General features: G+C 34.6%; 2 protein-coding genes across 8 annotated transcripts in view; one reads left to right on the top strand and one right to left on the bottom strand.

The window, feature by feature from the left end:
* LOC128670722 (uncharacterized) overlaps positions 1 to 3,306 on the bottom strand; it is a 57,526-nt gene extending 54,220 nt beyond the window's left edge. For all 7 annotated transcript variants that reach the window (XM_053746653.2, XM_053746657.2, XM_053746651.2 and 4 more), the window contains exon 1: positions 3,121 to 3,306. The gene's annotated coding sequence lies outside the window, so the exon portion shown is untranslated. The remainder of the gene's footprint in view (positions 1 to 3,120) is intronic.
* A 2,094-nt stretch (positions 3,307 to 5,400) lies between these two features.
* Positions 5,401 to 14,837, top strand: LOC128670847 (serine hydrolase-like protein 2). Its single transcript, XM_053746855.2, has 6 exons — positions 5,401 to 5,739; positions 6,894 to 7,010; positions 8,249 to 8,401; positions 9,275 to 9,465; positions 10,290 to 10,387; positions 11,392 to 14,837. Exons 1-6 carry the CDS (start codon positions 5,652 to 5,654, stop codon positions 11,681 to 11,683), a joined length of 939 nt encoding a protein of 312 aa, XP_053602830.1. The 5' UTR covers positions 5,401 to 5,651; the 3' UTR covers positions 11,684 to 14,837.
* Positions 14,838 to 25,774: the final 10,937 nt, after the last annotated feature.

Raw genomic sequence — 25,774 nt, 5'->3', positions numbered from 1 at the left:
TTCATACAGATTTTGAATATCTACTATATAATTCAACTTCTTGCAAACTACTTCAGTAAAGATAAAATAAAATAAATAAACTACCCCATATGTCTATATGGGGTTGTTTACCCAATTTTACGGTCTTGTTTATAGTATATTATATATACATATATAGTTAGTAATTCACTTAGTTATGTAGGAGCTGGTTATATACGAGCAAGGAAAATATAGTGCGTCGTAACTTCGCGTTATTGTGGCGGCAAGATGAGGCGTGGCTGTCTGTCAGTAAAGGAGACAAAATCATGAAGTTAAAATCATATTTTATTTGTTTCTTAGCAATCATTATCCTCATTATTGTTGAACCGAGAGGTCCCGGGTTCGATCCCCGGTCGGGTCATGATGGAAAATGAATTTTTTTCTGATTGGCCCGGGTCGTGGATGTTTATCTATATATGTATATGGTATAAAATATAGTATCGTTGAGTTAGTATCCCATAACACAAGTCTCGAACTTACTTTGAGGCTAGCTCAATCTGTATGATTTAATATATTTATTTATTATTTATTGTGGTCGGATGGTTCTCAGAGCGTTTCATACGCTGCGGTCGCGCTGTCATTACAATTTTTCAAATTTCGCATTCTAATTCTTTACCTTATTCCTCCTTTACTATATTCTGTCTTGTAAACATGGAATTACTGGGTACTCCGTACAACACCTACTAATTCCATGCTTGTAAATCATTAATCTGTGTTGCGGTAATGTCAATTTTATTCCTTACCCAAAGAAAATGGACGGATCGAAATGACAGCGCGGCCGCAACGCTCTGAGAACCACGCAGTCATGTAACGTAGTTTACGCTAAATCTGAATTCTCAAACTTTTTTATTGAACAGGTAAACATGCATGTTGCCCCAGCTATTTCATAAAAATGGAAAAGTCCTTTTCAAAACTATACAAATTCAAACGGAACTGTGTGTATCTTTTATAATAAATAAATAAAAGAAACAAAAAATCATGTGACCAATTTTATGTTTGTCTAAAGCGATTGTGATCTAGTGGGGAAGACGCTCTCTGAGAGAAAGGTGCCAGATTCGAATCTTAAGGGCTATGTCAAACAAATTTTTGAGCTTTATTGAATTGATAGATTTAAGTACTTAGTTCCAAAAACAAAATTCCTTATTTCATACCGCACGCACATGACGTTCACGTCTAGGTAACAATGCTCCTTGACTGATTACAGATAATGAAGGCTTTTGTAATTATAATACAAATGGCCTTTCATTATACTGGCGATTGAACGGGAGAGGTTATATTAATTAGAGAAGAATTTGATCTTTGTAAGTCTTTGTATTCTTTGGGCTATCGTGGAAAATTTGTCATTAGATAATGACAAATTTTTTTTTCACTTAGATACAATGTAATGAACTTAGTCATGTTTAATTGAATAGAAGAACTAGCTAAAGAACTAGAACAACTAACTGTATTACTGGTAGTTGAAGTTACATGATTGCTAATTAACTTTACTTATTTTTTCTTATTTCATCATTTTGGCTTTACATATTTACAATCTTAATGTATTGGCCACGAAACCTAAAGATGCAAGAGATATTTGATAGCAAATCATATTTATAAAAGGTTACAGAGTCAATTTTAGAAAAAAAAAAAGAATCTAGATGATATATACTTCGATTGCATTGCAAACAAGCCCCAGTGTACGTTGCTACAGAAAATATGTTGTTTCCAGTTTCTGTCCGTAAGCATATAATAACCTATAATTCTAAATCTTGTCGAGATAAGGAAACACATTTTCTCCGATTGAAATTAAACGTGAGTTCATAACGAAACAATCAGCAATAATTATGAATTCCAACCGCAGCTTTAGAAGTTCATTTGGAGCCACGTTTGAACCTTGTTTAGCAGTTTGTATAGAATGTACGACCAACTTTTAATGAGCGGGATTTTTCCCAACCGCATTCTTCAGATTAAAGAGCTTAACTTGAACTCCTTTCTAATTCTACACGGAATTCACCTTGCATTGTTTTATTTATTTCTTTTTGATGAAGTGAAAACTTCTTTAGCGATGTTGTGCACTATTTATGATGGGTAAAAAATGTTAAACTCGCGTCAGGACACCGAAAATTCATATGACGTCAAAAATGCACGACGTTAATATTCAAGTTTTCACGTGCAACCCGCTTTTTTACTGTACACTTATACTGTATATTATGTGTTTGTGTGTATGTATGTATATTATTTATTTATCCATGTGTTAAGATAAATGGTTGCTATCCAAAAAGATGTTAGACAGGGATGTGTGGAGTGTAGCGTCACCTTGTTCTTGAATGATTTAAAAGATGTCGAAACGGATATGATACGCTTCAAATACTTATATGCTAATGATGTTGTGTGACAGTTTATTGCAACAGTATTTTTCTATATTAAAAGTAACTAATATTAATTACAGATATTAAAAAAATAAGCTCGCATAAGCAGATCGTTGTCCTGGATTATTATTTCTAATGCAAGCATTTCTTGACTATGACACAGATCGAGTCGTAAAGATTTTTTTATAACAACAACTGCTTTATTTTATCATGAAAAAAAGAAAAAAAAATAATGACGGAAAACTTGACGATTTCATATACAATTTCACCCTTAATTTCACTTATCTGGCTTAGCTGAGAGATATTCGGGGAGCATTAAATTTTATCTGATTTTATCGGTTCCCTAAGGAGGTGATTCCCATCGTAAATGTGAAATTTTATATAATGAAATTTTAATATAATCGAGAGCCTCGGAAACCTCAGCGATCGCCGCTCGTGACGAGGAGTAATAAATAATTGTTTTTTTATTTAGAAGATGTCACATGTTCAAATTTTTTATTGGGCGTTTTTAATAAATGGATAATGACACAAACACAGACACGGGTACCTACAAGACACTTAGAACCACAGACTTAACGCTGGGATTCTGTGATCACAAATACAAATAATTTCCAAAAGCCATAAAAAATTCAAAGGAAACAGGTAATCTTCATTTATTTTTAAATGAGAAACAAAAAAATTAATCTAGCCGTATAATAAATATCAACTCAAGTGCTAATCGAGGCTTATATGTAATTAAGTAGTTGAATCATACCATCACTTCCGATGCGCAAACATTTCTTCTAAATTAAAAAGTTAAATCGTCAAACACAACTGGCACTCTAGTTCACTTAAAAAAATATTATGTCAAAATTTAAATTATGAATCGGGGGACCGCGCGAAACGCGGCGAAGAGAGGACGCGCGTCCCGTTTGGCAGTTGGGAGATCACTGCCTTTGCGGCAGGAGTCTGCGTCACAGGAAAACCGCTGGATCTTGCCACCATTTTTCTTTTTTTTTTATTATAAATTACCAGGCTCGACAGCGACATGCTCTTCGTCAATTCATTGATGACTTCTTAACTGGTAAGGTATTAGGGAAACTTTTTAAACAATTCAATCGCCTTTTTCAATTTTAGAGGTTATTTTTCGCTTTCAAGGCAACACCCCAGTATTATACGAATCAAAATATGTAAATGAAGTTATTTTTGGCCAATATTGTTTTCCTCTGGAGAAACGGAAGCTTTTTACGGGTGATTATTCTAATTGATTATTCTTTCATTCTATGTAATGACCACGACCCTCAGTCATGAGGAATACGGCTATGAAGAAGATTATAATTGAAGTAATTTTTCTTACATCGTTAAGATTTAATATTTACTTAAACATCAGTGGTTATTATATGCTGCAATTTATAAAATCAAATTAAAGATACCTATAAATTATGTCACTAGTAACTATATTTAAAAATATTAATAATCGCGTGTAACTCCATTTAAAAAATACCTAACACATAAATCATTCAATTTTATCATTTATTTTCTCAAATTAAGTGTAACTACGTCCAAATTCTGTCACTTCATTTATTAATAAAAAAAAGAATATAACTAATCATTATGATTTCAAAATTACCATTGTTCCAAATTTGTGCCTACATCAAATACTGCTGATTGGGTCAACCGCACATTTCATGAATACAACCGCTCGCGTCCGCCCAATAACACTCGGACAAAACCATTTCAGCACAATTGAGCGACTATTCTAGATGAATTAAATACCTACCTTTTATTTTTAAGGAGGTTTTTCTTAAAATGTTTAAAATATTTAAATGTAATAACATTCAAATGTAAATAGTTATTTCTAAGAAGAAAAAAATCAACAAATTAATCTTCTAGGAGCTATGAAAAATAGTTATACCAAAGGGCGCAAGGGGAAAATCTTCTTGCAGTTCTTTGCAGTATTCTTTTCTGACTCACATACTACGTTATATATTGGTGAGAACCACGTGAAAATCCGTGCAGCGGTTTTTGAGTTCATCGCGTATCGCGTACAGACTGATGTGGCAGAAGACTTGAAGAATAAAATAAATAAATAAATACATTAGGACAAATCACACAGATTGTGTTAGCCCCAAAGTAATTTCGAGACTTGTGTTATGGGATACTAATTCAACGATACTATATTTTATAATATATACATATATAGATAAACATCCAAGACCCGTACCAATAAGAAAAATATCATTTTCCATCATGACCCGACCGGGGATCGAACCCGGGACCTCTCGGTTCAGAGGCAAGCACTTTACCACTGCGCCACCGAGGTCGTCACGCAAGCATGACGGCTCCACTGATCTAAATTAATTTGTATATATTAGTTGTACAGTTCTTCCTATCCTAGTAATATTATAAATGTGAAAGTTTGTGAGGATGTATATGTATGTATGTTTGTTACTCTTTCACGCAAAATCTACTGGACGGATTATTATGAAATTTGGTACACGAGTAGAATATAACCTGGAATAACACATAGGATACTTTTTATCCCGAAATTCCCACCGGTGCGAATTAAGCCCCGGGGCGCAGCTGTTACATAAATATTTATTAACAATGTTAGTAACAAAATTAATGATTTATTTATTTATAGATCTATAAATATTATCAAATTATACAACCGGAAGTTTATGAAAGAGATAAAATACAACAGATAACGACCAGCATGGCCGTGACCATAGATAACAATCTGTGTAGACGCAACATAGGCGTCCCACATATCCTACGTATTTACGTATTTAGTTTCCACTAACCTGATTTCAATATTTATAATATCTTTTTCTCACAAAACTTGTCATAGAGAAATTCAATCAGGTCTATTTAATAATAGCCTTCTGTTTTTTTTTCGTTAATGATGACGAATTGTAATTTTTTCAAGAAATTGTAATTAATCTATTAAATTAAGTGCTTAATAATTTTTATTCATATCATTATCACACGCGGATATTATGTATAGTTATCATGATACAAATTAATCTGCTTATTTGTCAGTAAAGTTTTTTACAATTAGTATTAAGTATATTATCAATAGCGTGCATTGTTTTGTTTTGTGCACAAATAAAAAAATATTCCTAATTCAAAATTAAATATAAATTAGTTGAACATTGGTTGGACGGCTGGTGATTGTTTTTTTTTTTTATTTCCATTGTTTTATTTTGTGCACAGATATAAAATATTCTTAATTCAAATATAAATTAGTCGAATATTAATAGGACTGTTGGTTTGCTTTTTTAATCTTAAAAAACTGATTTTAAAATGCCAGTTGCAACTAAAAGTGCAGTGTTGAATGCAGATCTATTAGAAAAGGAATGGTACATCGAATCACCGTGGGGCAGAATAGCTGGTTAGTATTTATAAGCATTTATTTATGTAACATTATCGTTTCCAGTAAAAACAAACTTATTAACAAATCGCGAACTTAATGCTAAGATTATCTCCCTATTAGGACGAATATAAAAAAGTGCTGCGCAATATGTAACACAATATATAAAAGTTACATATACTTAAATATAATGACAATCAAAAAGCTAAAATTACTATATATAGGCACTGCTAAAACTTCAAAAAACTACTTATATTTATATGTTAAAAGTTTTACGTCAATCATTCATCGTACTATAATTTTATTGTGAGTTTGTGAGGATGTATGTGTGTATGTTTGTTTCTCTTTCAAGCAAAATCTACTGGACGGATTATTATTATGATATATGGTAAACGGGTAGCATATATGCTACATATAGGTTATAACCTGAAATAACACATAGGGTATTTTTTATCCTAAAATTCCTACGAGAGCGAAGCCCCGGGGCGCAGCTAGTATAACATAATCTGTATCTTCACACATTGCGATGTGCGAATAGATTGCGACTTACAGGGTACTATGGCAAAAGACCTTGGGCCATAAAGTCTGTATAAAATTACTATATAGTATAAAACAAAGTTGCTTTCCGCTGTCTGTCCCTGTGTATGCTTAGATCTTTAAAACTACGCAACGGATTTTTATGCGGGTTTTATAATAGATAGTGTGATACCCGAGGAAGATTTAGGTGTATAATTTATTATGGTTTTACCCGAGAAAAGCCGGGAAAAATGATGAAGAGTAAGTATGTTTACCAATATTCAGCTTTTTTTTATATTTTCATATGTTTATTAAGTTCCTTATAATCATTCACCCGCCTTTGGAAGGGAATGAGGGTTAATTTTCAGAAAAATCTGAAACACGTATTCATTAAATTGTTGTAAACAATCAAAATCCAAATTTTCAAGTCACTAACTTCAACGGTGTAGAACTTTCATATAAAAGTTTTTCACCCCTTTCACCCCGTTCGGGGTAGAATTTCCAAAAATACTCCCTTAGTGCTCACCTACACTCCCCAAGGAATCTACATGCCAAATTTCAGCTTCCTACGCCCAGTAGTTTCGGCTGTACGTTGTCTGTCAGTCAGTCACTCAGTAACGGAAGAGTTTTATATATATTGAATTTGGATGTTGTTCCAGTGATAGCATGGGGGAACTGCTTCGACCCCCCGGTGCTGCTGTGCCATGGGCAGGTAGACTCTGCAGCCTGCTTCAGACCACTAGTGAGGCTGTTGCCCAGGACGTACTATTATATCGGTGAGGAGATAAGATTTCATTTATCTCTTCTTAATACAGTCATTTGAAAAGTGCCGATGGACACATTCTTATTTAATCTATACTATTATTATAAAGAGGTAAGCGTTTGGGAGTTTGTATCTTTGAGGCAGATAATCCCCGAAACTACCAAACCGATTTCAAAAATTATTTCACCATTAGAAAGGTACATTATCCAAGATTGCTATAGGCTATATTTTATCTCAAAATTCTCACGGGAGCGAAGCCCCGGGCAATATCTAGGGGCGCGGGTTCAAATCCCTCTCGATTCCAGAATTTTTTAATCTCGTTATTATTTTCAAAAATAAGTTTTAAAAAAAGCATGTGTGACATATATAACAAACCATTTAAACTTATTAATAAAACTAAGTTAATTATTAAATAAAAATACATTAATAAAACTAACTAAGTTAATTTATAAAACTACATTAAAAATAATGTTACTAATGTTAATGTTACTAATTGTCTAGTTAGTCTGTCTATGTGAATGAGATATACTCAAAAGCTACCGTACGGATTTGTGTCGATTTTTAACAATAGATAGAGTCGGACCGCTAGTTATAATAAATAATAATAAATATATTAGGACAAATCACACAGACTGAGCTAGCCCCAAAGTAAGTTCCAGGCTTGTGTTATGGGATACTAACGGTGGCGCAGTGGTAAGGTTCTTGCCACTGAACCAAGAGTTCCCGGGTTCGATCCCCGGTCGGGTCATGATGGAAAATGATCTTTTTCTGATTGGCCCGGGTCTTGGATGTTTATCTATATATGTATTTATTATAAAATATAATATCGTTGAGTTAGTATCCCATAACACAAGTCTAGAACTTACTTTGGGGCTAGCACAATCTGTGTGATTTGTGTTGAAATATATTTATTTATTTTATTTATTTATTCCTAGGTTTTCTAGATATCTTGATTGATAAATAAAATTATTCGATATGAGGGCTATTAAATATATTCATAGGAAAAAAAAGAAATAACACCGTTGATGCATGCGATTGCTCCTGAGGTGTACAGAGAAGTGGGGTCCGTCGTATGCACGGCGGTCAGCTAAGGTCCGGGCCGCAAAACCAGTCCGAAGCCCCCGCGCCCGCGCGTCTGCCGCAGATACCACTGTCACGTCAGGAACATAATAATATGTTGTTGACCTGCTGGGCAACGAGTTTTTTAAATTGTTTCCGTTTGAATGTACTAAATTATATTTATATATCCAGCGATGGAGCTCCCAGGGAACGGCAAGTCAGACCCAACACCCCCTGGCTTCATGATGGGAGCTTGGGACGTGATGTATGCTATAAAGACCGTGGCTGACCACTTCAGATGGGATAGCTTCATTTACATCGCCCATTCTTTAGGAACCTTGCTAGGTTTGTAGACGTTCTTCCATTTTTTAGATTGCTTTTTATCACCAGTCGTCATTTTACATCTGATCCGGAAGCGGTGGTGGTGTAATGGTTAAGACGCCCGCCTGTGGATCGAAAGGTCTCAGGTTCGTATCCTATTCGCACCATATGAGTTTTTATATCAATCTGACTCACATATAATAGTTTACATAGACCACCACTTGCTTCCGGTGAAAGAAAACATCGTGAGGAAACCTGCACACTGGTGGACAATGTAGATCACTGGTTTGTATGCGACTACCTGCCACTAAATGGCGGTAAGTGGTCATAAAAATCATGCCAGGTGCCTTTAGGCGACTTGAACAAAATCTGACACCGGTGTTTGCAATAATACACTCGATATGATGATGAATTTAGATCTCCTTCATGTTCTATATTGGATCGTCTAATAAAAAATAATGGAAATCATGAACCTTAACTACAATCAATAAAATTAGTGAATTTAATTAAAAACAAACTAATAGTCGATAATTCATTGATCAATCAGTTTGTATGGTATCATGGTATGTACCATGGCAGTGCGGAAGGAAATATGTAAGCATGGCAATATTTAAAATAAAAATACATATTAGGACAAATCACACAGATTGAGCTAGCCCCAAAGTAAGTTCGAAACTTGTGTTATGGGATACTAACTCAACGATACTATATTCTATAACATAATATACATATATAGCGAAACATCCAAGACCCAGGTCAATTTGAAAAAGATCATTTTCCAGTTTGACCTGACCGGAGATCGATCGATCCTCCAGTATACCATGACTATTAGGCTACGGAGGTCGTCAAATTTACAAGCTATTATGTCATTATATAGGTATATCTGTTTATTTCCAGGGAAGCTTTACAGTATCACATTCCCAGGGCGCATATCACACATAATAGACCTGGACCCCACCCCGGCGTACCAGGCAGTGGCCCCGGGAGAACTCCCGGCCTGGTACCACCAGTACTTCACCAGCTACTTCCAGAAGTACAAGAAATTGACATCACCCAGGGAAAACGCTCCGAAATACACTTACGAAAAGGTAGACATATACTCTGTTCTTGGTGTACCAAAATGTGCTTGATGTCGTCAATTATATTATGCGTTCTAATGGCCTGATAACTAGAGATGCCGAAAAACCGTGTGGAGAAGAAGTTGAAAAGCGGCCTTAGGCTCCAACGCCCTAGGGCGGCAAGAAACCGTTCCCGGTTGCTTAGACTTTTCAAAATCTTGATAGATTGAAATGCTGTCTACGATTTTGGTTTGGAAGCGAAGAAAGAACATATGTGACAGGATCTCTTCCCACGTAGATTATAAAAGTCAATCAAGGGAAAGGGATGAATTGGAGATTCTTCTTACAAGCGATAGGCTAGATATGTGCCAATATCGAATCTCAATTCTACCAATAAATACACCATACATCGAAATATGGTTTTCGAGTTTTGCAACCTCTGGCTCTGTCTATCCCGTAAGGAATATAGACATGATATTGTATGTATGTATAAAACAAGAAATGACATGAAAAGTTTCATTGATGACCGACACCGAATACGTACAATCAGCCGCATATCAATTTACTTTTAATAGCGACGAATTTGCAATAAATTTGGGTTGTTTGATGTGCTGTCGACTGTACGTATTCTGGCAGTAATAGCGACGAATTTGCAATAAATTTGGGTTGTTTGCGGTGCTGCCGACTGTACGTAATAATGGTATGTAATTGTAACCCATGCGTGTGTGCAAAGGTCGTGTACATATACGTTACAATTACATACAATTGTGCTATGTTCTATGTACACCTTTTAGTCTATATTCATTTAAACCTCACTATAAATTAAAAGAAGCTATACTAGCTTCTTGTTACAGGCATTTTCAATGATGAAGAAGAATCGTGGATTGACAGACGAGGCGACACACACTGCTCTGGAGAGGATACTTGAACCAGCTGGACAAGGATTGGTCAGGTAATATCCAAATCTCACTCTCTTATGTCGTTTGCCCAGTTTCTTCCTCAGTCATATGGCGTCGGAAGCCAGAGTCCGCTTTCCTATTTTTAAGTTCATTTTGCATGCTCCTCGGCATTCTTTGTCGTAGGATCATTCTGATAATATACCTAATATGTAACTAGCTACGGCCCGGGGCTTCGCTCCCGTGGCAATTTCGGAACATAAAGTACCCTTTGTGATATTCCAGATTATATTCTAACCACCAAATTTCATAATAATCCCTCCAATAGATTTTTCGTGAAGGAACAATAAATATACACACATACATAACAAACTTTCGCCTTTATAATATTAATAGGACAAAGAAAAAGTCTCCATCGCAACCGGTTTCGAACTAAGGTTGTATAAAGTCTTCAGATAGCATTTGGTTACGAAAAATATTTTCGATAGCCACCGAACGGTTGTTACCACTACGTCAGATTTTATTCAAGTCATCATCAGGTTTCAGGCTAATATACTAACTTCTCTGGTCAGGAGATATTAAAAAATATATAGCAGTCATTAATAAACTATTCACCAACACTGCATGCTTTAAACATTTATATGGATTTGTGACAAATATACTTTTAGAGAAATATGATTGGCCTTTAAAAAAAAAAAAATATATATATATATATATTTTGATTATGATTCACATAGACTCAATATATTCTAAGAATTTATATTTCTAAATATTTTTATCACTAAAGACTAGGCGTTTTCTTTGTTCTTTAGTGGACTATAGCCATTTTTATTACAAAAAAAATATTTTACAAAAGTTTTGGCTGTATGAGCCAGTACCCTTTGCCTCCTCAAGGAAACGAGGGAATTGACAAAAAAAAATGAACTATTCATTTAACTTTATTACACAAATATGTAAAACCTACCAACACAATAGCGCCCCACATTCAATTTCTCCTCAATTTTCACCAGTCAACCAAGACGTGAACAGACAGAAAATTCATTCAATAAATTTCTTCCAGATTCACCTTCGATCAGCGCGCGAAATGTATAACTTTACCTGCCTTCCCGCCAACATTCCTGAAAGCCCTGTACACATCCATCCCTACCCCAACCCTTTCCATTCTAGCTGAGGACTCAATCCAAAGCGGATCATTCAAGATGGCTGACTTTGTGTTCGAAGAAGATCTTAAAAGACGATACAGGGTGCAAAGGGTACCAGGGAACCACGACGTTCATGTTAGTTATCCAGAGAGAGTTGCACCACATATAATGGAATTCTTGACGATATACAGATCACCATGGAATTTATAGCCGCTTGGACTTACAACTGTTTTCGAAATCGATAGCTTCCTTATATTCAGTAGACTCTTCCATCTGAGTTTTCAAGGTTCCTTCCTCAGCCGTTGAGGCTGGCAATCATCTAGAATATTGTCGGTGTTATCGATACCCCAAACGAGGCAATAATAATATTGAATATTAACAATACTATCAATGAAATTATGTAAGATTTATATTTCTATCGAAAGTATAAAATAATATATATACGTCCAAATCAAAAGCGACCTTATGGCGGCTGGCACTTAGGTTTTTATTGCCGTTGTCTGAATACTAAACAGCGGCTATAATGGCGTAAGTGTCGGGCGCCATAAGATCCCTTTTAAATTGAACGACGACATAATAGTATGTAGATATTTCAAATCCTGCCAAACAAAATATTGCTTCATTCTCAATGATGATTGTCTGAAATTCAATCATCTCACAAGATCTCATCTATTTATGATAAGTCATAATAATTCACACAGTCGTAATAAACCTTGTCTATTTTTAAATCAAAACTTTATCTTTAACCTTAGCTTTTTCCAAGACAGTTAAATGAAAAAAAAGTACTTAAGTATAACCTCGTCTGTCAAGAGGGGAGAAGTAATAAAAATATGTACAGTCAATAGCACATGATGCTACCCAAATACATTGCAAATTCGTCACTATTACCGAAGCATAGAGCATGTGCATTTTTGACTGTACATGAATTTATCTATATATGCGACACGTGCTATGTTAATCACATATAACATCGCATTATCTTGTAACGCCCGCTTTATATTATCGCGATACAGAATTCGGCATACATTGTTGGTTTTTCATTGCGGTAAATAAAAGCGCTCATACGAACAACGCAATGTTCGTGAATTAACGTCAGCACCTGTCCGGCGATAGTGTGCAACCGGCATACGATTATGTGAAAGTCATTTTTACGTTATCAGCGTTAAGGAAAATTATTATACTGATTACAACTAGGATGTGCACTTTGAATCAAAACAGAGATATGATATAATAATTCCTGTACTTTTAACGGTCTTTGACGTTGCCACAGATTATACAATACATAGGGATATGTTTACAATCTAGATTATTACAAAATAGTTCCAAAAACAACAAGTACCAAATCGTCGTATCTACCTAAGTATTAGTATATTAATCTGTCTGTACTCAATCACGTGTCAAACACATAATGACAATGATCAAGTGAACGTGAAAACCTTGAAATGGAAAATGTCCTTCAATTTCCACGACAATAGAACGCCTCTCTTATACCATATGAACCTGGTTTCGTTCCGGGCTGTGACGCCGCGAACTCCCTACTATGTGGCCTAGGGAGAATATCCATTTATTTATTTTATTTAAAATCTTTATTGCACAAAATTACAAAAAAAATATAGGTACATACCAAATTTGGACTTAGCGACATATGAGATTCTCTACCAGTCAACCATTAGACCAAAAAGAGATAGCAAGATGGTGTCATAAAGTGAAAAAAAAATGATTTGATTTTACTTATTGAATATAGGTAACCAGGTTTTATATAATCCATGATGTACTGAACATTACAATCTAAACACAGCTTAGTAAACAAGTGAGCAGTTTCATCGAAATATCTAGCCTCCAATCTAACACATCAAAACTTAGTCGTGGCTTGTATCGGCCGCAAACGTACTATGTCCATCTGGCAGGTACAGATCTGGACAAAAATCTTAAGTAAAATCGATAATTTAAATTTATTCCCAAAAATGGTTGACGTCAGGTTGTTTAATAACAGCCGTAACTTCAAAATATTAAAGATTGTTTTTTACGCTGACGCCTCAAATGTAACCAATTAAAATTTGAGAGGATGAGATAATGATACTACGATATTCGACGACCTCGATGGCGCAGTGGTAAAGTGCTTGCCTCTGAACCGAGAGGTCCCGGGTTCGATCCCCGGTCAGGTCATGATGGAAAATGATCTTTTTCTGATTGGCCCGAGTCTTGAATGTTTATCTATATATGTATTTGTTATAAAATATAGTATCGTTGAGTTAGTATCCCATAACACAAGTCTCGAACTTACTCTGGGGCTAGCTCAATCTTTGTGATTTGTCCTAATATTTATTATATTATACTACTTTATTAAAGTCGTATTATGTAAAATGAAAATGTCATAGATTTTTGGTGCGTGTATTTTTAGGTGTACTGACGGTTTTTTCACTACTTAGATGTGCAATAAGTGCGATACAACTTTATCCTTACTCTTTAACATATACACCTACTATACGAATTATGTATCTAATGCTAATAGCACTTATACTCGACTAACTGTAAATCTTTACATCATTATAATTATAACACGATATATGGGTAAGGACCATCAATTTTTTTGCATAAAAACATCATTGTTTAATTAAATCCTTGCATTGTGCTATTGTGCAAAAAAATTGTTTCTTTCCTTTTTGTTTAGACCAAGCGCAATTGGTGTTTTAATTGGTCCCAAATCTGTCCCATTGGTGGGCTCGTAAGGGAAAGCTGTTTCCATTGTTAATAATTTGTTTACGTAAGGAAGAATATCATAAAGTTATAATGTTGAAAAGGCAGTCTTGTCTCTTGCTATCTCAGACTTATCCAGATAAGTTTGCGCCCGATTTTCAGGAAACATTTTTAAAGAATATAAATCGTAAACCATCAATGAGAATGCATCATTAAAATTCAATTAAAGCTTAAAATTAACTGTTTAAAAGTTAATGTTTGCCTCCACATACGCCTAAGTAAATAATTTTCTTTCGTCGGAGTCACGGTTATCAAAAGACAATGCTGGCAGCGACTGTACACACAAACTTTATGCAAAACGCCAGACGTACAGATAAGCGCTAAGCCGGGGGAAAAGGACGGCATCACGTATTTTGATGTTTCAGGACACCATACTGTTCTCTTGTACAGTCTACTGCATATCAAGTTATACAGCATGGACCCCTATGTGGCAGTTACAACGGAAAGCATTTTTAAGTTAGGTATTAACAAGGAAATTAAATTTTAAAAAAATGTGCATTGAAAAGAAACTCCCTGTAATTACACATACATATCTGAAACTTTATTAATGAATTTGTCTTTATGAAAATCAGTTCTATTAAAATGAAAATAGGGGACATGTTGTAAATATTTTTTCAACCTTTGGATGGGATGTCCAAAGGCAATCCCCCTTATTTTTTCACCCATCTCGATCCAAAACAAAGTTTGTAAAGCTATATTATATAGCATAAGAAAACACAGACACAAGAAACGAAAAAAGTGACAGCTACGTGTGATTTGTCGTAATATATTTATATTTATTTATTTATTTACGATGACTTAGCCCATGTAGCGATAAGTTCCAGTCAATCGACAGGAAAAGACCTAGTTTCTAATACAATGGGCAAAAGAAGCAAAATCCAAAGAATGTGCGAGAGGTCTGAGGACCCACTTCTTGAAATTATTATGAAATTAAAGTAAATTAAAACCAACTCTCTGGAAGGACCCACACTTTTATCACAGTACTTATTGCAAAATTTTAGAAATTCGCCAAAGGAATTCTATGCGGTCAGGTATGTAACGATGACACAACACAAACTAATACGTCCCCATACAAAACGAGGTTGTCCTTGAACCAAATGTTACGGATCACAGTACTCCGGTGTTTCTCGGCTCTAAAGCTGGATTTTGGTATACGTTAATCCATATGCATGAAAAAATATCGCATACGATATTCATTCACTTCAGTAATCGAAACAGTCGTACAATCTATTCTTTCGCAAGAAAGTTGTATTGTTTTCGACGACCTCGGTGGCGTAGTGGTAAAGTGCTTGGCTCTGAACCGAGAGGTCCTGAATTCGATCCCCGGTCGGGTTATGATGGAAAATGATATTTTTCTAATAGGCCCGGGTCTTGGATGTTTATCTAACCGCGCGTTGTAACATATTTTTGAATCCCACCAATCGAATGTCATTACTCTAAGAAAAATATTTGTAATGATGGATGACAAAAAGCAGCGTGTGGTTCCGCCCTAAAATAGGACCACTGCATATCCTCCCGTGGATATCGTACGAGGCGACTAACACAAAGATTTAACAGCTGATATGCAACGGTATCAATCCCATAAAGAGGTTTAACGTTAGGCCGGTTATAAAATCATAGACAAATCTTCCAAATTCAACGACAACTTTTTTTACGCTAACCCTGGATTTTGGGGCGTCACAGCTCCGAATGAAACAAGCGAAGATGAGAGTGATGATGGATGCTTTCATCCATTTATCTATAAAGTCATTTAAAGACAAATAAAAAATCAATCAGTCGATGAAACTCAGAATAGAACTCCGGACGACCCAAAATAGATGTTTCAAACTAGGTTTAAAACATTTTCGTTCACGGAAGAAAAGGGATTCTTCCCTTTATAGCTTTGCTAACAATTTGGCAAGAATTTGCTCTTTCAATGCATCGATTATCAAACCACGTCACATTCTCTGGTTCAGACAGAAGGAATAAACTCGAATAATAAGAATAAGGATATGTGTGCCAATGTTCTGACACAGGAGCAAAAATTAGACTTTTAGAGTGTAAACTAATCAATTCTGTTAATATTATGTTTATTTTAAGATGTGGATCGTTTTAATTTTCATTCTACTAGTTGAATAAACCAATTTAAATGACTGGTTCTATTTCAAAAGTGACATAAAGAACGAAACAAAATGAGGATAAGAAGAGAGAAATTTTCTATAGTTTTGTTAGCAAGTGTAAATTCTATGCTGGTCCTCGACATTAGTTCTATTTTTGTTCCTAGCATTTATGACTACATTTGTTTAGCGAAAAAAAACTTCAGTTTTATTTAGTCACAATGGAACCTTGTGAAAAACTTTTATTGGTTCAATAACCGGCTCGAGGTACCAAATGGTGACGAGAATAATGATGATAAATAATTAAAATCAACACGTATCGTAAATAACATATGAAAACATAGTAAAATTACATACGAATCCTAAGCAATATTATAAATGCGAAAGAAAGTTTGTTAACTCTTCAAATTTAGTCACAATGGAACCTTGTGAAAAACTTTTATTGGTTCAATAACCGGCTCGAGGTACCAAATGGTGACGACAATAATGGTGATAAATAATTAAAATCAACACGTATCGTAAATAACATATGAAAACATAGTAAAATTACATACGAATCCTAAGCAATATTATAAATGCGAAAGAAAGTTTGTTAACACTTCAAGCTCTGTCTACTCAAACAATCTTCTTGAAATGTTGCGTACATGTAGTTTCAAGTACGGAGAAGGACATAGGATACCCGGAAAAATATCCGCCCGTCCGTCACCTCGTAAGTTTCCATTCGTGGTTTATATAGACCATGAAATTCTATACTAGTGTGTGCCACTTATCCGTTTTAAAGTGATAATGTCGTTGTAAAAAATATTAAGTTTGGTACTTATTATTTGCTCTCTCATATAAATTGAAGGTTCAGCGTATCGGATTTATTATTGTAAACTAAAGAGTTGTTCATTTTAAGCTACATTTTTATATAAAATATGACGACATAACGTTTATAAACGTCCATGTATAATATCTATTGATATAATTTTTTTATATGCAGTATAAATTTAATCGTGCTTAAATTACTAAACTTTGGAATACTTCGCTCTCTTGTTCTATCACCTAATAGTAAACACTAGTGTTTATGTAAATTAGACTGAAAGAAATCGCATAATTTTTGCATTTAGCGTTGTATTCGTGCAATAATATTTCAACTAATTTTATTTAGAATAATTTTGGAGTTTGGTGACAAAACCTATGCCGATAAGGTAGGACTATCTGACATTCATATATCTGTGTTCGTGGCGTATAGTTTTCACTTTAGTACCACACCATATTCTCCCGTTTATCGACTCCCGATGGAACGAATCTATTGTAAAATCTAGTTTGCTTCTTGTGGAAAATTAGCGCGGGCGAAGTCCCGGGCGGGAAAAGCTAGTAAAATATTAATAAAAGTTCAATTGCGCATTTATATGCAAGTTCATCAAACATTATTTAAAATGTGATATTTATTTTTAGACTTTGACAAAACATGAAGAAATTTTAATGATATGGCTTTACTTTTAGTTATATTAAGACGGCAATTAACATCGTAATTTATGAAGCGTAGACGTGGTACCTATAGCCAAAAAATAGTGAGTACAGAGTGTATGTATATCCTATTAATATTATAAATGTGAAAGTTTGTGAGGATGTATGTGTGTGTTTGTAACTCTTTCACGCAAAATCTACTGGACGGATTGTTATGAAATTTGTCACAACAATGGGTACAATATATCCTGGGATAATACATAGGGTATTTTTTATCCCCAAATACCCACGGGAGCGAAGCGCTGATGTTTAGACTAGTAATACGATCAGGAGTTCTACAAGGACCTAACCTGGGACCTTTACTATCTTTAAGGTCCTGGGGCGCAGCTAGTGCTAGTAATAATAAAAAATATTGTGCTACATAAACAATAATGGACATGTAAAAATTCTGAAGACTTTTTAGTTTGTGCGTGGATCGGAAGAAATTTCTGAGTGCCTTCGCAGTCAGTTACAGGTTCCTTGGTTCCTTAATTGTCATTAATGGCGTGACACACTGTATTTTGGCATTTGAAACATGTTTAAGTTATGTGTGTTTCATTCCACATATAGACAACTAGCCTCATCTATGAGGAATACCTACTAGCTGTAAGTGAAGGAAGATTATACTTTAACTAAGATTGTAAAGCCAAATATTAGATTTTTTGTGAGTATGTTTGTTACTTCTTCACGCTCAAACGGCTCGGCCAATTGTTATAAAATTTGGTATTCGGGTAGCTGATACCTTGGATTACACATAGGATACTATCCTGAAAGTACGTTACTTTTTATCCCGTAGGATTTGGTCACCAAGTCTGATAGTCAACGACACCGCTTTATGGTGTAGATGGCGCAACTGTGCCTAAAAACGTAAGTATATCTATATGCCTTCTGGCCCCTTCAGCCCTTCTGGCATAATAGGGACCAACACTGTTTGAATGAGTTTCTTTCGGCATTTCTTCTCAGCAGTGGTCGTTCCGAAATGCTAGTAGTTTGTAGCTTTGGTAAACATCATTTAATTTAGAATATGACGTGAAAAAGTGCCTGTGAAGGCCTAATTTCTGAATACGATGATTTGATTTTGATTTTAAAATAACTACTCAGTTAACACCACGTGGTGTGACTAGTAAATAATAAAGCAGGTAGTATTTCTAATTGAAAAACAAGTTTATTTATTTGTTTATTATTAAGTGGAACTATAAACATACTGATCAATGGAGTTATAAAAAAAATACCGACCGACTGTGTGTCCCGACCATGACAGAACGTATACATAATGAACCTAAATTAACAACATTCACGTCACCTTAATAACGGTTGCTCTATTTAGCAAAATGAATGGACGTCCAAATTAAAGGAGCCTTTAAGATGGTGATGATTTATATGGGATTGAAATGAAAATTCCCAGTACATAGTAAAGGATTACATTTTAAAAAATTGAGACAATGATACTGCGTTCCATTAGAATGCCGGTACAACACTATCGCGGAAGAGTTAGCTGGACATTGCAGGTTTTTCATTGAGGTAAATATAAGCACTCATACGAATTACGAAATGTTCATGTTTTCACGTCGGCGTTCGACGCCGACAGTGTGGAGCTGGCAGAAAGTTTTAAGGGTGGGTTGCCCCAGTCAAATTTGACGTTAATTTTGACCTGCACAATAACGCAACAGAGCCTTTTTATCTAATCGGCCGCGGTTAAAGTTAAATTCAAAGTTGACTGGTGTAACTGAGGCATAGAAAGGGTTTGAAGCAAAATACATAAGTAATAAATAAAATAGTACTAAAAGCGTTAAATGGAGCGTTTTTAATATTATTTAAAGTAAAAGCTGTGTTAAATTTTCACACAATCATGTATCTGGCAATCATGATTGTATAAACGGCCAAAAGTAAATATTTATGAAAGAAATTTACAAAATTCGCGTACTTGAAATTGAATAGAAATTATATTATTGAAAATAGGCGGAGAATTTTAATAGAACAAAATCGCTCCTGGAATGTTTTATCATAAAATTTAATTTACCTATAAAGAAATTTCAGTATATGTGACAAGATACCTATAATATAATTAATAATAATATTGTAGTAAAGCGAACTCTGGTCTTCTATGCTTAATGGGAGCATAAGAAACCAGAAAAACGCTCGGATGAAAGAGAAAGAACGATTTTATTTCAATTTCAGAAATAGAGTAGGCTCTGTATAACAAAAAAGTCTATCAGTACATACCTATCATACAAAACTTTGTAGAAGACGCCTTGTAACTAACACGGCGACACTGGAAGGCACTTTAGCGAGGTGCGAGCTTAGTTACATTACGACATTTACGAGCTACGACTATGCCCAGGCGACATAGATCAATAAAAAGAACAAGTTTCTTTTACAAATAAATAAATTTACTCTAAAAAGAAGAAAATAAAATTTTCCTTTAAAATTTGAACTATCAACTTATAACCTCATTATACACAATTTATATGACCATAAAAGCTTGCCGCGAGGTTTGCGTAAGTACCTATAAACATTTTACTCAATTAAATAGGTATCTACGACATTATTTACACAAGTAAATAATGTCGTAGATACCTATTTAACAACATCTGACAAAAACCCCATGTCCGTGCTGTAAACATTTGAGGAGTTCCCTCGTTTGGAGCCGACCCGGGCTGCGCCCTCAGATAATGTTTATCCGTGGATTAATTAAGTACGGAGTACCTACTAATTCCATGTGTTTCTCATGATAATGCATAGTCATGGAAACTGAAGCGACTTGGGAAATTTCAACTCTGTAGGACAACTGGAAGTAGGAGAAATCTAACTTGCAAGAATTTATTACAGACAGACAACGGTACAGGTGAAACTAAATAAAAACTTAAAAAACAAATGTCCGGCGACGCGACGCGACATGGCTACTTCCACTTCCTACAAAGTTACACTTTTATACGATCAAAAAGTATACAATACGTTGTTATATAATACAATGTTGTTTTATTAATGGCTGATTCTGTTATTAATAAAAAAGATAAAGCATATTGTAAGCTAAAATATCTTTTGTCTTGTTCTGTCAACGTCAGTTATTGTAAAGTGCGTTAGTGACAAAACAAACTATAACAGAACTAAAAGTATATATTATTTTTTTTCTGAATAACCAGCTGCGTCTAGGGGATTCGCTCCACGGGTAGAATATAACCTGGAATAACACAGGGTACTTTTTATCCCGAGATTCCCACGGGATGGAAACTCCGGGGCGCAGCTAGCATTACATAACTACTTCAATATCGTCGAAACATGTTTGCAGCAAGTTTTATCGACATTTTGCTATTGAATCGCTATCTCGTGTCGCTGCAACAACATATTGAAGGCAACATACTATCTGCAGGCTTAATATAAGATGAACTGCGCTCTCATACTCGCTAGAGGAGTAATATCAACCTATATTATATATAGATACACCAATGGAAGCGGTGGTTATGTAATGGTTAAGACGCCCGCTTGTGGATCGAAAGGTCTCAGGTTTGTATCCTACTCGTGCCATATGAGTTTGTATACCAATCTGAATTATTTATGGTAGTTTTCATAGACCACCACTTGCTTCCGGTGAAGGAAAACATCGTGAGGAAACCTGCACACTGGTTGACAGTTCAGTTCACTAGTGTGTATGCGACTACCTGCCACTAGATGGAGGTGAGTAGTCGTAAAAGTCATGTCAGGTGTCTTTAGGCGAATTGAATAAAATCTGACACGAGTGTTAGCAATAACACACTCGATATGATGATGATGATGAATGTGCTGCTGGAGAAGGATGTCCAAAATAAGCTGAACAGAATGACAGACAGAAAAAACAACGAAGTGCTGGAAACTGTAAATGAAGAAAGAAGACTGCTGACGGACACAGAAAATGGAAGAGGAAGAATGAATTGCCACTTGATACAACACGACGCGCGACGCCATACTTGATTAAAACTTCTTGAAGGAAAGGAAGGTCCTCTCCATCCCCTCTCCTCTCCATCATCTCCTTCTCGCGGGTCTACTGGAAGAGACTTCATTTGAAAAAGTAAAGCCGACTTTAGAAAGGTGTGGAGAATACTCCACCTTTACAAGAGCATAGCTCCTAAGTATGAAGAAGATAGCTAACACATTCTTAATCAGAAGGCAAATGTTACTTGATGATAATTTTCCACAGAGAGGCCTCATTATGAGGCCTTTGCGCTTGAGGAATACGCGTTGCCGCCATATTTCCATAATCTAGGAAAATAATTTATCTATTCACAAAGCACAGATCCAAAATGTCAACAACAATTTCACTTTAAAATTATACATAATAGTAATTTTATTAAAAAGAAATGCAAATATACTTCTCATAAAATTAACTCATTAAATTAAATTCAATTTTATCAACTGGAAATAATGTAAAAAACAAAGATGGCGGCTAAATACGCGCTTCGCGGTTTTATTTTTGATTTAGCATATTTCAAACGATCCGGAATGATTGTCAATTTTCTCAAATAAATTTCATTTTTATCTTTGACTCAACAGATTCTAGACTTAAGCTGTAAGAATTTCAGAATATAATAACTTAATATTGGCCGCATTCCAAATAGTTTCGGTCTCCGTTCATATTATTTTACAATTTCGATCTTTTCAAAGTTTTAATATTTCCGCTTTTTGCAAGCGTTTCTTTCGTCAATTTGCTTCTAAGATTTTGAATAGTTGCCAAGTGCGTCACGGAATTATTTTTTTTTTGTCAGACCTTGATGAAGAAATTAAAACAATGGATAAAAAGTGTCTATTTTATTGATTATGTTACGAAGTGGAGGCCTATAATATACGTCACAATGAAATACAAATATCCAAAACTCCCATTCTCTATGTACTTAAAGATCCCTTTTCAAGTCTCAATAACCATTCAAAATTTTCAAAGTCCAGTTTACTTTTCAGTTCAGAATTTCCACCTCAATGTGAGTTGCTAAAGCCAATACGAAATACAAAACAAACACACTTTGTGAATACCAACTTTATATATTAGGAGCTAGGAGGCTATTTATTAAAGATACGAAGCACAGATTTATTATAGGCTAGATAGCGCATCGTCTCATCGTGGAGCTTGTATAATGTTGACTATTGTTTATTTATTTCAACATAAATTGCAAATAATATTGCGTAGCATGTCAGACTGCCCTATGGCTTTTTCTATCCATTCAATATCAAAAATTATTTAACATGCACGCAAGTATTTTGAAATAATAATATGGATGGATGTTGATGAGTAAAAGTACGTGTAACTTACCCAGCTTTGGGATGATATGAGGTTAAATAAGATGAAAATAAAACAATCTAATATAATATCTGTTTAATGTGAGAAATTGTTACGCATTGAGGGCTGCATCATGCGCACGTTGCAAAAATGTAAAATGAGGGGGATTGGCACGTCATTGAAAGTACCTTGTGAATTATTAGTTTTGTTCTTATTGTAATTGAAATACGGATCACTCACGTGTACCTAATTATTTACGGGGATGTCGATTATAGTTTAGATGTCTTTATGAGATTATTCTCAAGTCGAATCCGCGGCCGTGGCCATATCGTACCTAGAGAATACTCAGTCACTCGACATGCGGTATCTAGATTGTATAAATCTATGTTGAAACTCATTTTCATAAGTGACTTTTAAGAAGTATGCCGGTATCGGTTTTAGTTACGCATTAAACTTTCCGTTTTCCTTTCATATGGAAATCGTTATTGTCGATTAAGTTGCCAAATGGAAACGAAATCAATTCAAAATGAAATTGGGTAGGTATTCCGTTTAAATCGAGTTATTATGAAAGTAGTTATTTCGTAATAATTTCTGTAACTAAAAATAGTTTTTCTACTGCACTTTATGAGTTATATTCACTAGAGCCCATCTCGGCTTCGCTCGGGTTAATACCACAATAAATTACGATTATGATCTTGAGTCACTCTATCTATTTAAAAAACCGCATCAAAATCTGTAGTTTTATAATAGGGACAGACATACAGACCGCTGGAAGCGACTTTGTTTTATAGACTTTTGTAATTGTAATATATTATTATTATTCTAACATGTGAAATCACTACAAAAGTATGTATGTAATACTTTTGTAGTGATTTCACATGTTAGAATTTTTTTTTCATAAATTAATTTTAATTAGCCACTTAATTTTAACCTCCCCCAATATAATTAGAGATAATTATGGTCAAATAAATTACATACATACATATTTCTTTGTGTAAGTATGCTCCATTCTTTTTCTGTACATGATTTCGAAGCATACTTTACCTTGTGTTGTTCAAAAATGTGAAAAAATGTTTTTTTATAAATAAAACATACACTATTTTGCCAGTAATATGAGGGCAGAATTGTTCGAATTTCGAATAGCGTCATTCGATTTCAATTTGAATTTGAAATTCCAATCGCGTCTTCGTTCGGTTCGGGGCGGCTTCGAAGCGCGGATTCAAATTAGTAGGTACCTACCTACTTATTAATTTAAATTAAATCTTCCCAGAGAAATCTAAATGTGAAATCAGACGAAAATCTCGTTAATAACAAGAATATAACACTTTATGCTTTTTGTCTGGTATATTTTTATTTGAAAAATTTTATTTGAAAAGATTGAAAAAAAAATCCTTTTTCAAATCTGGGAAAAGGATAAATCATGTCGTATATCATGTGTTGCCATCGCTGGCTAAGTCAAAAACTACTTTTTTAAATTACTTTGCACAGGTATTAGGTATATGTTATAGGATAACGGTTTACTTAGAAAAGCTCTTTAAAAGTATTTTCTTACACGTTAAGTGATTGTAATCTGTTTTGTGTGCTATTAAATATAATTAACAAATCGGATAAAAAGCCAAAAGCATTAGATGACATTTTACATGTTCAATAAGTACCTATATAAGTATTTCCCATTTATTCATAAAAAGTTGTACCTAACATTACTATATGCTTATGTATGTTTTGTCTCTTTCTATCAATGGCAAATGTTATAAAGAGCGATAGAGACAAAACATATTTTGGCTTAAAGTATGTTTTAACTTCTAGTTAAGTAAGTTTCCCACGGGAGCAGTTATATTTCCGGGAAACTTACGCGGGCGAAGTTGTGGACAAAAACTAGTAGAATAATAATTAACTAAATAGATGGTGGGATTCCTACCTACGAATAATTAACTCAAGTCGAATGCCTAAATTACTTAATAGGCTTTTATGAGCTACCTATATCGTAATTCATGGTACTAGTTCCAATCTACAAAGGGCCTATATACATCAATAATTCACCCTACACTAATATTACCAATGTAACTAACTCAGAACTGTGGTTAACTTCCTAAGTTAATACTTAATTGAGTTCCAATAGGCGTAATATGTTGCCGAGGTTGTATGGGCCATACAAAGGAGTTTACTTCAGTTACAGATAGAGCATTGTTCATGATAAGCGATTTAGAGATTGATAGACTGTCGTAGAAGTGATAAACCTAATATTTAATATTATAAATGCGAAAGTTTTTGAGGATGTGTGTGTGTATGTATTGACGACCTCGGTGGCGCAGTGGTAAAGTTCTTGCCACTGAACCAAGAGGTCCCGGGTTCGATCCCCGGTCGGGTCATGATGGAAAATGATCTTTTTTTGATTGTCCCGGGTCTTGGATGTTTATCTATGTTTATTTGTTTGTTATAAAATATAGTATCGTTGAGTTAGTATCCCATAACACAAGTCTCGAGCTTACTTTGGGTCAATCTCAATCTGAGTGATTTGTTCTAATATAAAAAAAAATATGTTGTTGTTAGTTACTCTGTCACGCAAATTGTTATGAAATTTGATACACGGATAGGATATAACCTGGAATAACACATATGGTACTTTTTATCCTGAAGCCCCGGGTCGCAGCTAGTATATTAATAAATCTTTACTTATTACTGTTATAACTTTGCTCTAATAACTTGCCAACA

The sequence above is a fragment of the Plodia interpunctella genome, chromosome 6, assembly GCF_027563975.2.
Source record: "Plodia interpunctella isolate USDA-ARS_2022_Savannah chromosome 6, ilPloInte3.2, whole genome shotgun sequence".
Taxonomy (NCBI): Eukaryota; Metazoa; Arthropoda; class Insecta; order Lepidoptera; family Pyralidae; genus Plodia; species Plodia interpunctella.
This window is presented reverse-complemented; position numbering and strand designations above follow the sequence as displayed.

Excerpts from the sequence above, each read along its gene's own strand:
- LOC128670847 (XM_053746855.2), top strand. The coding sequence starts at position 5,652 with ATGCCAGTTGCAACTAAAAGTGCAGTGTTGAATGCAGATCTATTAGAA. Across the intron at positions 9,466-10,289 it reads CGAAATACACTTACGAAAAG|GCATTTTCAATGATGAAGAA; the intron begins GTAGACATATAC and ends TTCTTGTTACAG. Across the intron at positions 10,388-11,391 it reads GCTGGACAAGGATTGGTCAG|ATTCACCTTCGATCAGCGCG; the intron begins GTAATATCCAAA and ends AATTTCTTCCAG.